Source organism: Ammodytes marinus, assembly GCF_949987685.1.
Source record: "Ammodytes marinus genome assembly, chromosome: 9".
Lineage (NCBI taxonomy): Eukaryota > Metazoa > Chordata > Actinopteri > Uranoscopiformes > Ammodytidae > Ammodytes > Ammodytes marinus.
The window spans coordinates 3,020,669-3,035,072 of NC_137213.1; the positions used below are offsets into that span (position 1 = coordinate 3,020,669).

General features: G+C 39.3%; 1 protein-coding gene across 1 annotated transcript in view; it reads left to right on the forward strand.

Moving 5' to 3' along the window:
• Positions 1–2,756: 2,756 nt before the first annotated feature.
• Positions 2,757–14,404, forward strand: part of LOC307255051 (phospholipid phosphatase-related protein type 4-like) — a gene marked incomplete at both ends in the record, with an annotated part of 54,887 nt that continues 43,239 nt past the window's right edge. The window contains one exon of the mRNA XM_080033650.1: positions 2,757–2,840. Within this exon, the coding sequence (XP_079889776.1) occupies positions 2,757–2,840 (84 nt within the window). The remainder of the gene's footprint in view (positions 2,841–14,404) is intronic.

A 14,404-nucleotide genomic window follows, 5' to 3' on the forward strand; every position in this document is an offset into this window, starting at 1 on the left:
AAAAAATATATATATATAGGGGAAGGTGGGGTGATTTGTGCAACTTTTTACTCAAAGTGATTTTAAAGTGAGGCCTTGACAGTTATGTCTCCAACTCAAATATGTACATATATTTCAGGATGTTGTGCATCCCTGGCAATAAAAACTTTGGATCTGGAATAAACTGTTTAAGAAATATAGCTTTCGGAAAAAAAGTTGTCTTGTCGCACAAATCACCCCATGACAAAGTCACCATCATCATCTTTCTGGCCATCTGAACTCTCATCAGTGGTGTCGTTAAGTGGAATTGAGATGTCACTCTCTCCTGAGCTACTGTAGACTATCACTTTCTTTTGGTGACCAGCGTATACAGCCATGCCACTGGCACAACTCTCAGAAATGTACTTTGCACTAGTTGCTCCGTGCTTGTGGAACCAACTGCCACCTGACAAATGTGATTCCCCCTACATTTCTGCCTTTAAATCAAGGCTCAAAACCCATATGTACACCCTGGTGTTTCCTCCCCATTAACCTCTGCACTACTTACTTACCTCTGCACTACTATCTGTGTTTATGTGGATGTATGGGCTTTACGTCTTTTATTTTGGTTATTGTTATTTTACCTTCATTGTTTACCTACTGAATGCACTATGTACAGCACTTTGGACAGTGCAAACTGTCATAAATGTGCTTTTATAAATACATTTTACTTACTTACTTACTTATAACTCACCCAGGCCCTTGCGCACAAATCACCCCATCCCCAGAATTTTGGATAATAGGCATGATGCAGCAATTTAGGGTTGACATTGTGCTAACTATATAGACTCAAAGTGTAGCATACCAAAGCACTAAAACATGTGTCAAATGTTTTCAAACGTGTCTATAATTGTTCAGACACAATAATCAAAAAACCTTGATCATGGAAATTTTACTTTGAAAGGCAAAACACAGTTTTTTGAGCTTAAATGTGCTTATATCTTATTCCTTGTGTCTCCCTTCTTTACAGGATGAGTCAAATGGATGGCTCTTCTTAAATATGTGGTCACATTTCCAATTTCTTCCACGGTTTTCTAGAAACAAGGGGTTTTGCAACTTCCAAAATGCACAAATCACCCCACCTTCCCCTATATATATATTAATAAATAATTTAATACACAATGATAATCAACTTTATTTGCAGTATACAGAATGAGCTCAACTTCATCCAGCTGAAAACTCTGCTTTTACATTAATGCATGAGTAATGATTTAATATAGTCACATCTGCATTTTACTTTTAATACAGTACTTTAAGTAGGCTAGATATTCCGAATTATTCTTATAAGGGTAAGGGTTTTAAATGCTGTTGTTTTATTATTATTATTATTATTATTATTATTATTATTATTATTATTATTATTATTATTATTATTATTATTATTATTATTATTATTATTATTATTATTATTATTATTATTATTATTATTAATATTAATATTATTTATTAATTTATTTACAGTTTTGGTACTTTAACCTAAGCCTGAATAGAGGATCCTATAGGCCTACATCCACCAATGGCACTTGACTACTAGGCCTACTACCATTCTAGTAAGCCTACTTGATACTTTCACCACTGCAATCCATTGATACACCAAAACTAAAGTCTTATCACTAACATAATGTATAGTAGACTAACGTTGTTTTGTTACATTTTTATTATTCAACAAAAGAAGCCCAACTTCTCAAATTTTAAATGGTGTCTGAACACACAAACAGCGATGCAAGAGTGTGCCTTAAAAAATAATTATTAAATAATAATAATCGATATGAAAGCAGAACTAACGTTTGATACAGACAGTGCATTGGTAGTCACCCCCCCCCCCCCCCCAAAAAAAAAACAATGAAAGTGAATGGAATTTGGCTCTCTCTCTCTTTTCTTATCATTCGTTTTATATCGTTGGTTTGTAGATCGTAAACATTCTCTATGAAACTAAAACAGGTTGAGAGTGAGACCTCATTAAGTTTACCTCTTCTCAAATATTCCCTTCCACTGCCTGGTATGCCTGGCACCTGCTGATGCATCAAGCTAGCAAAAATAAGCTGCAATTGACCAGATGTGTTTATTAGTAGCTTATGTTTTGGTAGGCCTCTTGGCTATTAGGCCTCGTCCATCACAATAGCAAAACTTATGGCGCTAATAGTAATATTATTAAGAGTTGCACACATGTTGTTTCAAGTAACCTATCCAGTGCTATTGACCGAATATGAAACAAAAGTGATGAGAAATGGTTAAATGTGTTTATTTTGAAAGTCCCAACAGGAAATGTTCTTGGTTATTTTGGCTAGCTTAGCTTCGGTCGGTCACCTGCTGCAGCAGAGGCAGAGCAGAGCTGGAAGAGAGTGGGTGAGTGGAGAGGAGAAGCTTCACTGACAGGAGCAAACCTCTCCTTCTGAACACTGTAGGCTATGCTGTAGACATTTTCACCATGTATTCTCATTTCAAGTGTAATGTCAGTGCACAGGGCGAGCGGCTATGGGGGGGTCAGTCTCAGTCCTTCCCCGCAATTCTTTTTTGAAGCCCCCCCTCAAAGAAACGCATTTTTAAGGGGCGACCACTGGCAACATCTCATCAACAGCTGTCGACACTTTCAGCCCACATTCTCCTGGTGATGGAGGTCCGTCGTTGAGCGGTGTGCGGGTACCGGACTGGCTCGGAATAGCGCCAAAATTACGACGAGCGGAGTCAAATACAGCTGCCTGTCTCCCGGCAACGGCAGAGACCAGCGGCCGCTCGTCATGTCTCGTGCCAAGGAGCGGCTGAAAGGCGGGAACGAGACCAAGGACAGCGTTACTCTGCTGCCGTGCTTTTATTTTGTAGAGGTAAAAATGATCTAGGAATATCTATCTATCTATCTATCTATCTATCTATCTATCTATCTATCTATCTATCTATCTATCTATCTATCTATCTATCTATCTATCTATCTATCTATCTATCTATCTATCTATCTATCTATCTATCTATCTATCTATCTATCTATCTATCTATCTATCTATCTATCTATCTATCTATCTATCTATCTATCTATCTATCTATCTATCTATCTAATTCAATAGCCTAAGCTTATTGGCATGCAACAATATTGCCAAAGCATTAGGCCTAGACTAGCCTACCCCATAGTCTAGCACAAAATCAATAAAAATACAGATTCAATAACCACAGTAGGCATATACATTCAATAACAATGGCTACAAACAATAATAGGCCTATCTATCTATCTATCTATCTATCTATCTATCTATCTATCTATCTATCTATCTATCTATCTATCTATCTATCTATCTATCTATCTATCTATCTATCTATTCTATTCAATTAATGAATAGCCTAAGTAATTGGCATTAAACAATATTTCCAAAGCATAGTCTATCTATCCCCATATCATAACGGCTATCCATACATACAAATTCAATAATAATACAGGTTCAAAAACAAAAGTAAAAATGTAATAATATAAATAGAAGGCATAACAATTATCTATCTATCTATATATCTATCCATCTATCTAGTCTTATTTTTGCATTGACTGTGAAATAACATTGTTTTGCTGACGTGCAGATGAAGGCTATAGAAAAAAATGAATGGAGTTGACTGGTTGGCAGGCTGCTGTCTGATATATATTGGTTGACTGATTAGTCAGTTGGGAATTGGTCAGGGACTCATTCACAGTGTAGATAGAATGACAGTCAGCTTGGTTCCTGAAGTTAAGAGGACAGCTCAGAGGGCTGTTTGGTGTTGACAGATGATGGCCAGGCCTATTGGCAGCTCTCTCTTAGGAACAGTTTAGTTGTTAACTCCTTGTGGCCTGCAGTCTCAGCAAGCAACCACCCATGATACCACAATCAGGTTACGTATTGCCATTAGCTATCATTGTGGATTCCTGAGCATAAGGAAGATACCGCAGGCTATTGAGATGTGCATGGAGCAATACGATAGACAGGCTGTAAGGAACCCCAGTAGTCTGTCTGAAAGCAGTTACACAGATAATCTGTATTCACCTCATCCATTGTTTAGCCTGTTTCATTTAGCAGCCACTGCCACTGCACTCTCCACAGCATATACTATACTATAAGACTCCTTGGTTTTAAAGTCAATTTTTCTGATATACTGTAACAAATGGTTATACAGCTTGTCCAATATGCATTTATTTCAGGAGACACTTGAGATAAACGTGTTTGTAGACCACTGTGAATGACAACTATCATGTATGAACATTTACTTCAATATGCTGCCACACTAACACAATTCAGACACTGTTTCCATTTCATCATCAGCATTGAGAAGTGAATGGCCAGCTATTAGCCTGTCCCTGTCAGATCACCTTTGTTCCACTGACTCTCTCCCAGTAATTGCTCCTCCTCGTCCTCGCCCAGGATTTAAGCCCAGTGATGCCGCATTCAGTTCATACACCTCCACACTCAAGACAACAGCCCTCCTGGAGGCTCCACAATGTGCACTTCTTTATACCATTAAAAACACTATTTTCATCATTACTTTTGGTAGTAGTAGTGGTGGTGGTGGTGGAGGTGTTTAAGTGTGAAGGAAATTGGCGTTTTTCAGAATACTTACTATTGGTAAGTATGTTTTAATGAGTGTCCAATCGCTTGAAACAAATATATCGCCTTAGAATGAGCGTTTTACATCTACACCGAACGGACAAATTTAACGACCTTACATAATATAGAGAGCGTCCTGGGGAAATGCACCTGTTGGAAGACGATGAAGAAGTACTATAGAATAAATAACTTAATACATCTTCACCTCATCACTTGATATTGTGGAAAGACTTGAGGCAGTGGTGGATGATGCCATCTTTAACTATAGATTCTTGTCCTTGAAGGCCACCGTAGCTTCTGTAAATTCTCCCAAAGGGAAGGGTTAGAAAGGGAGCGTTGACATCTAGAATGTGACCACTATATGGAACCAAAACTGTTTTATGACATACGTTGAATAGTGTTAGATGTTTATGTTATCCTTTGTTTGGAAATGATACTGTACAGTGCGATCTCACGATTAGATACTTACCTACTGTGTTTAGATTCACTAACTGTTGTTTGAGGATCCAAGCCAATGAGACACAAGAAATACTTCTTTTTTTTCTAGTTGAGAAAAAATCTGAGTTCTATAATTGCTATTATTCTGTGTAGGACCATTTGAAACAATCGATGCAACAAAGGCAACCTTTGAAAACCAAGCCAGCAGCAGTCCCCAGAATTATGTTCTGGTTGGTAAAGATTTAAATAATGTGAACTAGGGACTGCATTGTGTTGCTTGCTCCTGCTCAGCCCCGGCTTGCATCATCAGGTGTTGTTGAGGTAGCCGTGGCTTAATACAGTGGATCAATAGAGTGTACTGAAAGTTTCCCTGGCAGGTCATTCTGGGATAATTACAGACACTAGCTTTTACACTTAAATAACTGAATTACCAGGTACATTTACAAATGGAAATCAGAAGTTTGCTTCAATAGATACATCTTTTCATTTTATATTTTATTGATAACATTTCCAAATCTAATATTTATCTGTGTAAATATTCTATCATTCTAATACAGAAATCCATTCCTGTAATGAGTTGCATTCCTTTACTGTAAGGATGCAACTCTAAGCTATTTGTTTTCTGGAACATTCGTATTACAGATGCAACTTTAGATCTTTGCAGATTGGGTTGCACTCTCAACCCTGCCTCTCTCAATGAGAGACCATGATTCACAACAGGGTCTATCAGTGTAGCCCTTACTGTATTTCATCAGAAATAACAGCTCTATATCTTCTAGGTCTTCCTCCACACATCCACACTCTCACTGCCACTCTTCTCCCTCCACCAACCTGTCTTCATTGGTCCATTTCCAAAAAAAATCTGCAGTGTTTGAAATGCACTAGGCTGAAATCTATTCCGTTTTGAATGTGTGGTTTACAGTTCTGCCACTAGTGTTTTAGTATTTGAACAAAGTGCTGGAAATCCACAGTGTTGTGCAGGCTGTGGTTAAGCCATGAGATAGGTGTGTAGAGTTTTGAAAATTGTGTTTTAGCAATGAAAAACGAGCTGCAGTTTGGTCCGAATGAACCGCTGCTGTGCATAGTGTTGTTAGAGTTTTGCACGTCGCTCCAGTTGTGCCCACTGTGGTTTAGCAATCGAAAAAAAACTGTAATGTAATACATCTAAGGCCCTACTTTATGGTAGTCCATGAGCATATTCTGCCTGTCAACTTGTGTGATAATATACAATATAGCATTAAAGCATTTAGTTTGGCAAGGGATTGAAAGGAAATGTTCAGAAATCTTGAGCTAATCTGACTTTCAGTCCTTAACATTTAAGATCAAAAACCACTAAATGGATGCTGAAGAACAGTTTCCTTCCTGGTCTGTGTTTCTTGCTGTCATACAATCAATATAGGGATTGGGATATTGTACATTTTGTGAAAATTCAGTTGGGAAAAACAGTCTCCTTTTGTTTAATCCACTGAATTATACCGGACAAACATTGATCCAACAATCCAGTATGATAATTATCGCCTCAACGCAGTTCTACTTATTCATTTGCAACATTATCAACAATGATGACATAACCACCAAAGCTTCAATATACAGTCTGTGTAGTTCTTCTTACGATGGAATCTTACGATGCCCCTGTCAGCATCAGGATGGTGTTTGCAGTAGTCGACAAGCTAATAGAAAAACATAGTAAAATGGAGTTTTGCAAATATTAATTTTTTTTTTTTTTTAGCAAATACATCAAAAGAAAAAACAATGCTAATTGTAATGGTATCTGAACTTCCCGTACTTTATGTCCACCTCTGGAACGGTACACAATATTCATGTTATTAATTAGCTAAATTATATTTCTGTTTATTTTTTATCTACTGTACATGGTGAGATAAGAGTATGCAGCTAGCAGCATCCTGCAAGGCATTATCCTTCTTTCCTCTTCTAATTGTGTTGATAACATGATACGTACAACATAGAAGTTCCATTAAGAATGTTTGTTCTTTTAGTTATTGACATGCAATGTTGGCATTTAAATTAAACGTATTAATAATATTAAATTAGGCACATTGAAGGCCTCTAGCTGAAATAATGCAGAAGGGGTTCTAGGTCAAAGTTGAGTGGTTTAAAAGGGGTTTGAATATTGCTTTTCTTGGTGAATTAAACTTCAGCTTTGTGAACTATTGACATTGTGCAGAAGTAGTGTTCAAAGCATAGTGATATAAAGTGTACACTGCTGATTCCGGTTAGTGTGTTCACTCGTAGCTCCTTGTGTCTGCTTTATGCAAGCCACCTGTCCCCTGCGGACAGTGATTTGATTACTCCCCCAGTTCTTATGGCATTGAAGCCCCTCTGGACTGATGCTAGTCCTAATGACCAGGGTGAGCTACACGATGAGGAGGAGGATGCAGAAATATGTTCACCGATCATCGTCCTCAAAAACCTCCTACTAAAAATTCTTTTGAAGACCCTGTGGAAAACTGGAGTTGAGGATGTCCTCAGCACTGGGCCACTCTATGGGCAGTGCCTTCTCTCTGTCACAGCTCATGTGGTTGGTGACTGTCATTCACGCTTTCAACACCCTGTAATCGGCATTGAAAGCTTGCACCTACAGTGAAGAGGAGCTCCTTCGTTGTCCTGGGGAAATAGTCTGCATTATGCCATGAAGAAACAACGTATCACCAGTGAAAGAGCAATATAAGGGGGCCACATGGGAAATACAACACAATATTAATATTGTAAACAAACACTGTGTCCAAAGACTATCGGGCATCCAATATAATTACATGGGCTGTAATCTGATCATAAAAAATCTTTAAAGGCCTACTTCACCGGTTGGAATATGAAGGTGTATTGAACTCGGAGATCCTATGAAGTATAAATGTGCAAAAAAAAATTAAATCGGATCATCCTAGCCTGAGAAAAGGCAGAAAGAGTGTTTTATGGTCTCACTGTCTAACCCTATATTTCTCTTTCTGTGATGTCACAGAATCCAGCTGCCATAGAACTGTGCACCCTGCAGTTGTTGCCACTGTACTTGCAACTGAGCACCCAACCTGAAACCAACGGACCAATTGTAGAGCAGTTCACCAACCACATTATTGCTTCGGCCCCAGACAAATCTGACCAATGAGTGAAAAGTAAAGTTCTCACGTGGCATTTTGGTTCTCCTGATCGGACCAAAGGAAGCGATAGGTGTGAAAGAGAAACGGTCCTGGTGAAAATGTTGCATCTGGTGCAAGCCACAGAAGGCAGGTAGGAGTGGACTATAATGCCTGGTTTCCACTGAGCGGCGCAGCTCCGGTCAGTGCGGCTCAGATTGGGTCAGCTCGGTTACACTAGATCTTGCTTGTGTCTCCACCGCCAAAACTACCCTTTGGGTAGGCAGGGTTAAGGCTGGACGGCGATAGCATTCACTGTATTTACACCGACCACTCAACTGACTGCAGTGTGTAACTCCACCCTTTCGGCACCCTTTCAGACGTCTTGGTACCCCAATGGAGAAGTACTGAAAATAGGAGCGGCTCAGAGCAGCTCAGCTCGCTTATTTTGGGACCCTACCCAAGTTTTAGCAATGGAAACTAAGGATGCACGTAGCGACTAATTTCCCAGACGTTTAAACTGAAGTATTCATTTAGACTAGTCGACTAGTCTGTTAAAGAAACAGTTAGAAAACCAAGCACAATATAAATGCTTTAGGATCCCTTCAGCCTTAACTCTCTTCTAGACAATTATCAAGTCGTTATTGAAAATGCTGTTGGAATGTGCAGCGCGCTGTTAATATAACGGCCCGTCATCACACACACGGACCAGATGGATTTACACACAAAAATCGCACCGTCAAGTTATCCAAGTCTGAGCTTTTTTTATAGGCAGAGATCGTTATTTTAAGTGTGTAGAAATTAGAATAAACCGCTGACGAACGAGAGTCATCACAGCAGGCCTTTAGGCAGCGGTCAAGTAAACCTTTTTGTTTTGCTTTGTGCTGCTCCACCGAGCCGCTCCGCGAGCTGGAAACATGTCACATTCGTAGTGAACTGTGGCTGTGCTCAGTCATGTTAATGAATGTGCAGAAACTGGGGAGGGTCTTGGGGAAAACAAGTGCAACGTAATTTTTTATAAAGATTTTGTAAATGAGACAGAATTGTTCTTTTACGTATACAGTAAATGTATTCACTACCAGCCAGGAATCTTTCCAGGGCTTGTTTATAGCCATAAGACATAAGACTGCAAAACTAAAACCAAAATCAGGAGTCAAGGTCTGCTTTATCTGAATGCACCTTGCTCAGTGGTAAGGAGGGTAGAGAAGACACTGACTGTATCTCACACGCATTTGATATTTATCAGACTCATACAAATCTATTTTCGTATGTGTGTGTTGCACAATTGTTTCTGGTTCTGTATGGTGTTAGTCTAATATGTTTCCCTGCCCTCTGCCTGCATGCACATTTCCAAACCAATCTTCAAATAGTCACGAAATGACCCAACTACCATGATCCCACCAAGCTATACAGTAGTTAGTGCTGTGTACTATGTGTCCGACAGCTTGCATTATGAATGACTGACGAATGAGGGGAAAGCCTGTTGGCACATAGTTTTTGCTGATTTGATGCTTTTTCTTGAAATGGTGCTGTGTTAACTCTAAACAGTGTGCATGATCGAGGATAGTTTCAGTTGAACTTTTTGTGAGAACACAAAATGGCACACCAGTATACAGAATATTAGTGCTGGGTGATGGGGGCTGAATTTCTCTTGCTTCAGGTTAAATAACAGTCAGAATCCATCACGATTATTGCTGGTTTCTTCATTTTCTCCCTGACAGAGCTGCTCTGTGTCTCTCTTACATTTCTCTATCTCACACACTGTCACACCATCCTACCCAGTAACTGGCTGCTAGGCAACATGGCCCTCTGAATGGGGTGTATTTTTATATCTGTGTGTGTTCAGGGCTAAGAGGAGAAAAACATCCCTACTGCAGCTTGTGTTTATTCTGTGTGTGTGCACAGTGGCCACTGATGTCTTTAAAATTATCCTCATAATGTCTTCACTTCATCAGATATGCATGATGTAGTAGTTAACTCCGAGGAGGATTTACACCCCACACGTTTTATATATATATAATATATATATGTGTATTATTATATATTATTATTATTATAAATGTAGAGATAAGTAAAGCACATCAGTGACTGTTCTTAATGGCCTGACATCATTCCTGGGGGTTTCCAGTTCACTTCTGGATACTAACAAATCTGTTGATCATGCCATTATTTGAGATTAAATTGAGAGCTAAGTGCTGCCCCGTCCCCCAGGTGAGCTTCCAATTTAGTTTGCCATAGAGGTCTCTTTTCATTTTCCTTTTTGTCATTTCTAAAAAGGAAATAACTTACAGTGTCTTAATGATTCCCGCCAGCATAATCAGGGGGGACTGTTTCTTTAGAGTTGCATAACTTTCAGAACAAAGTAAATGCGTGTAAAAATCACGCTCACTTTACGAAACGATTGGTCAGGTGAAGGGATGGGAGTAAGTAAGGCAGGTTTCATCTCCCCCTCTTCATTATGACATTGACAGAATATTGTACATTAAACACTTTGGGCCAGATCCACTAAGAATGGATTGCGAGTGCTATAGCAATCTGCCCCGTTGTAGCACCGTATCCACAAAGGAATTTGTACTAATCATAGGCCGGCGCTAACACAGCCACAAAGTTGTTTTGCTTTTGAATTAATTCAAATATAATTTAAAGCTCACGAGATTTGTAGAGAGAGAGAGAGGAATAGATAGAGTGACATAGTGAGCGAGAGAGAGATTGAGTTTGAAGTTGCATCTCTGTAACTGCCTGTCACACTTAGTATTGGCCTTTGAGGAAAATTGCTTGCCATTTTTCCCTTGATAATTGAGGTAAAAAATGATTTTGTTATTAAGATTTATTATTGTTGACTGATTCATTTTCTGATGATCGACTACTTTATTTATAGACTGTTCAGCTCTGTCACTGGTTTTATGAATGTTCAGGTACCATCCTTTGCCAGGGTAGACGTCACGTGACATTACTTTTCGGCATTTAAAGCAGCATATTAACAGTTTGGAATTATTGCCTCAAGCTTGTCGCACAAGGTTGTTGGGGATAATTAATTTGTGTGGGGACAAACTAGTTCAGGATAAGGCTACAGCACTGTAAAATGGAAACAATGTTCTGGTGCAATACTGAAATAGAAAACATGAATATGGAAATGTGATCTTCGAGCAGGTCAATCTAAAACCAGTCAAAAAGAGAAGAATAGCAACACATTTTATTTTTTATTTTTTATCAACACAGATTTTAATATCAAATCTGATCCTGTCATGCCTCTCAATGAATCTACCAAGGTTATCTTTCAATCATTTGAAGTAAAAAAAAGTTAGCAATAAATACAAGCTAATAATCATTACGATGTCTGTCCTGGTTGATTAGGATTTGTATGATTTTAAAATGTTATTGACTTTTGTGCCTCCAGTGGTAGAATACAAAGAAAGTTCCCTCGGAGCCATGGATCTATAGCCTGGTGGTGAGACCCGTCTCATCTCTGTCCTGCATACAGTATCAGTCTGAACTTTCTCTAATCTCCTTGGGGAAGAGCCTTGGCCTTTCTGTTAGTGGAAGGCAGCCTCTGATTAGTTCATGTAGTCGTTGTGGTGAGAGAAATATATAGTGTGATGAGAAATATGGAGTATTGTTTTTTTTTTTTTTTTTTTTTTTTTTTTTTTAATACAGGGACAGTGCATATTATCAAACATTTCTGTCAATATGCCAGAATTAGCCAGAAGGCTATTTTTCATCTGCAGTCCCTAGACCGATGGTAAAAGTCACCCTAAAAGAAAATGAAGTTACACATTTACATAACACAACATACCTATAGTAAAACGTACTATTAAAAAGTAAGTAAAGTAAAAAGTACTATTAAGCTAAAATATACAATAAAAACACAGCAGAGCAACAATCAGACAACAGCAGACAATGACATGAACAGGTTAATCGTAATGTTATGTAGACAGCTGTGATTATCAATGAGCCATTTCTTTAACTGGAATTTAAATGACCTATATGTGTTCAGATTTCTGATGGCTATGGGGGTGAGGTTCCACTCAGTAGCTGCACAAACAGAGAAAGAAGTATGGCCAAATGCACTCGCCCTAAAAGGGATAATACAATCTCCCCTCGCTGAAGCTCTAGTTCTGCTGTGATCAGCTGTTCGGATGTTGACAAACTGATGGAGCGGAGGGGATGATAAACCGTGAATGATTTTATAGACAAGACATAGATTTGAATATTTGACCATGTTTTCCCAGTTGAGTAATCTGTGCTTTTGTAATATTGGACAATGATGAAATCTACAAGGTTTCTTGTCCAGGATTTTAACAGTTCGTTTGTAAAGTGATTGTATAGGTTTCAGGGATGTAACAGTAGCTTGTGACCAAATAGGTAAACAGTAAGTGATGTGTGAGAAAATCATAGAGTGCATGAATAAAGTTCCTGAGGTTGAATTTGATTCGATTACAGACCCTTTTTACATGTGATGTAAATGACAACTTTGAATCAAATAAAACTCCCAGATATTTATATTCGGATACAATCTGCAGCCTTTCCCCTGAAACCAAAACATTCGGCTCAACATTGACATGTCTGTGGGACTTGGTGAAGAACATCGCTACTGTTTTTGAAGTGTTCAACTGGAGGCAGGATTGCTTCAACCAAGCTGAGATAGTAACCATAGCGTTAGTGAGCTTCTCTGCCACTTGAGAGATATTACTACCATGGACATAGACTACAGTGTCATCAGCATACATCTGCACAGAAACATCAGAACAGACCGACGGAAGGTCGTTTATATAAAGTGAAAACAACAGAGGTGCTAAATTTGATCCTTGAGGAAGACCGGTGGACAGACTGAGGGCCGCTGATTTAAAAGACTGAACTCTGACATGTTGGGAAAGGCCAGTGAGGTAAGACTCAATCCATTTAAGCGCATCTGACGAGAAATTGAAATGGCATAATTTTGACAGCAAGATTTTATGGTTGACAGTGTCAAAGGCCTTCTTAAGATCCAGAAACACGGCACCAACAACCCCACCTCTGTTAAAGGCTTACTTCACCGGTTGGAATATGAAGGTGTATTGAACTCGGAGATCCTATTTAGTATAAATGTGCAAAAAAAAATTGAAATCGGATCTTAGCCTAAGAAAAGGCAGAAAGAGTGTTTTATGGTCTCACTGTCTAACCCTACAGTTTCCTTACTGTGACATCACAGTAAGGGTCAGGAATAACAGGACAGCTGGGCCAAGGGAAGGCTGAGGGAAGAAAAACCTCATTCATTATATTATAATAGTTCTTTTATAATGATAGAACGCTGGTTCCGTATGGGTGAAGTATTCCTTTAAATGCTAAACTGAAATAATAAAGTACTGTTCTTGACATCCAAAAAAACCCTCCCCACAGGAGAAATGTATATTCCACACCCAGTCTAGAGTCTTCAGACTGCCCCCCCCCCCGTTCCCCCTCACATGATTGACCAATTGAGAGACACTGCATTGTTTTTATGGTGAACTGACTTGCATAAAGTATGTGACTTGTGTCTGAACGTGGGCATTCTGTTCAGGAAGCAAACTTGCTGCCGGGATTGAGTGGACCTTCATGTTCTGAGGATCCAAGAAGATGAAGCCTCTGTTTGTTTGATTAAATACTCTTTGCTTGATTGTGTACAGCCTTATGATCTCATTTTTATCACCACATCGTCAATTCAGCCTCATGAGACCAGCCATATCGGGGCGGCAGTGGCGAAGTGGGTAGGGAGTTCGCCTCTGGTGTGCAGGGTCGGAGGTTCGATCCGATCCCCCGTCTCCCCGCCACATGTCGAAGTGTCCCTGGGCAAGACACTGAACCCGGAATTGCTCCCGATAGTTAGTTTAGTTAGCTTAGCACCCTAGTGCTAAGCCTACCCTGCGTGGTAGCTGCTGCTATCGGTGTATGAATGTGTGTGTGACTGGGTGAATGTGTACAAAAACAATGTAAAGCGCTTTGGGTCTGTGATAAACGGAGATACAGCGCTATACAAGTGCATTTACCATATCTCACAAGCTTATCCATTGATCCATGTTGATCAACTTACTGCATGAACCAACAGGATCAGGGTGGTCCTACCAGGCTCGTTCTGACACTGAGATACTGAGATGACAGCAGCCTCCACCTCTATAATCATTTGAGTCTGTGATTTCTTTACCCTCTTAACAATGAAGAATTCTAGCTGGTGTTGGCTTTGAAACTCAAGACATGTGATCGTGTGCACGGTCACACACTGTATCTAGTATGCAATCTTTTGCAAAAGTGTTTGTCCTTCTACTCCAACAAATCAAACAGTGAGTG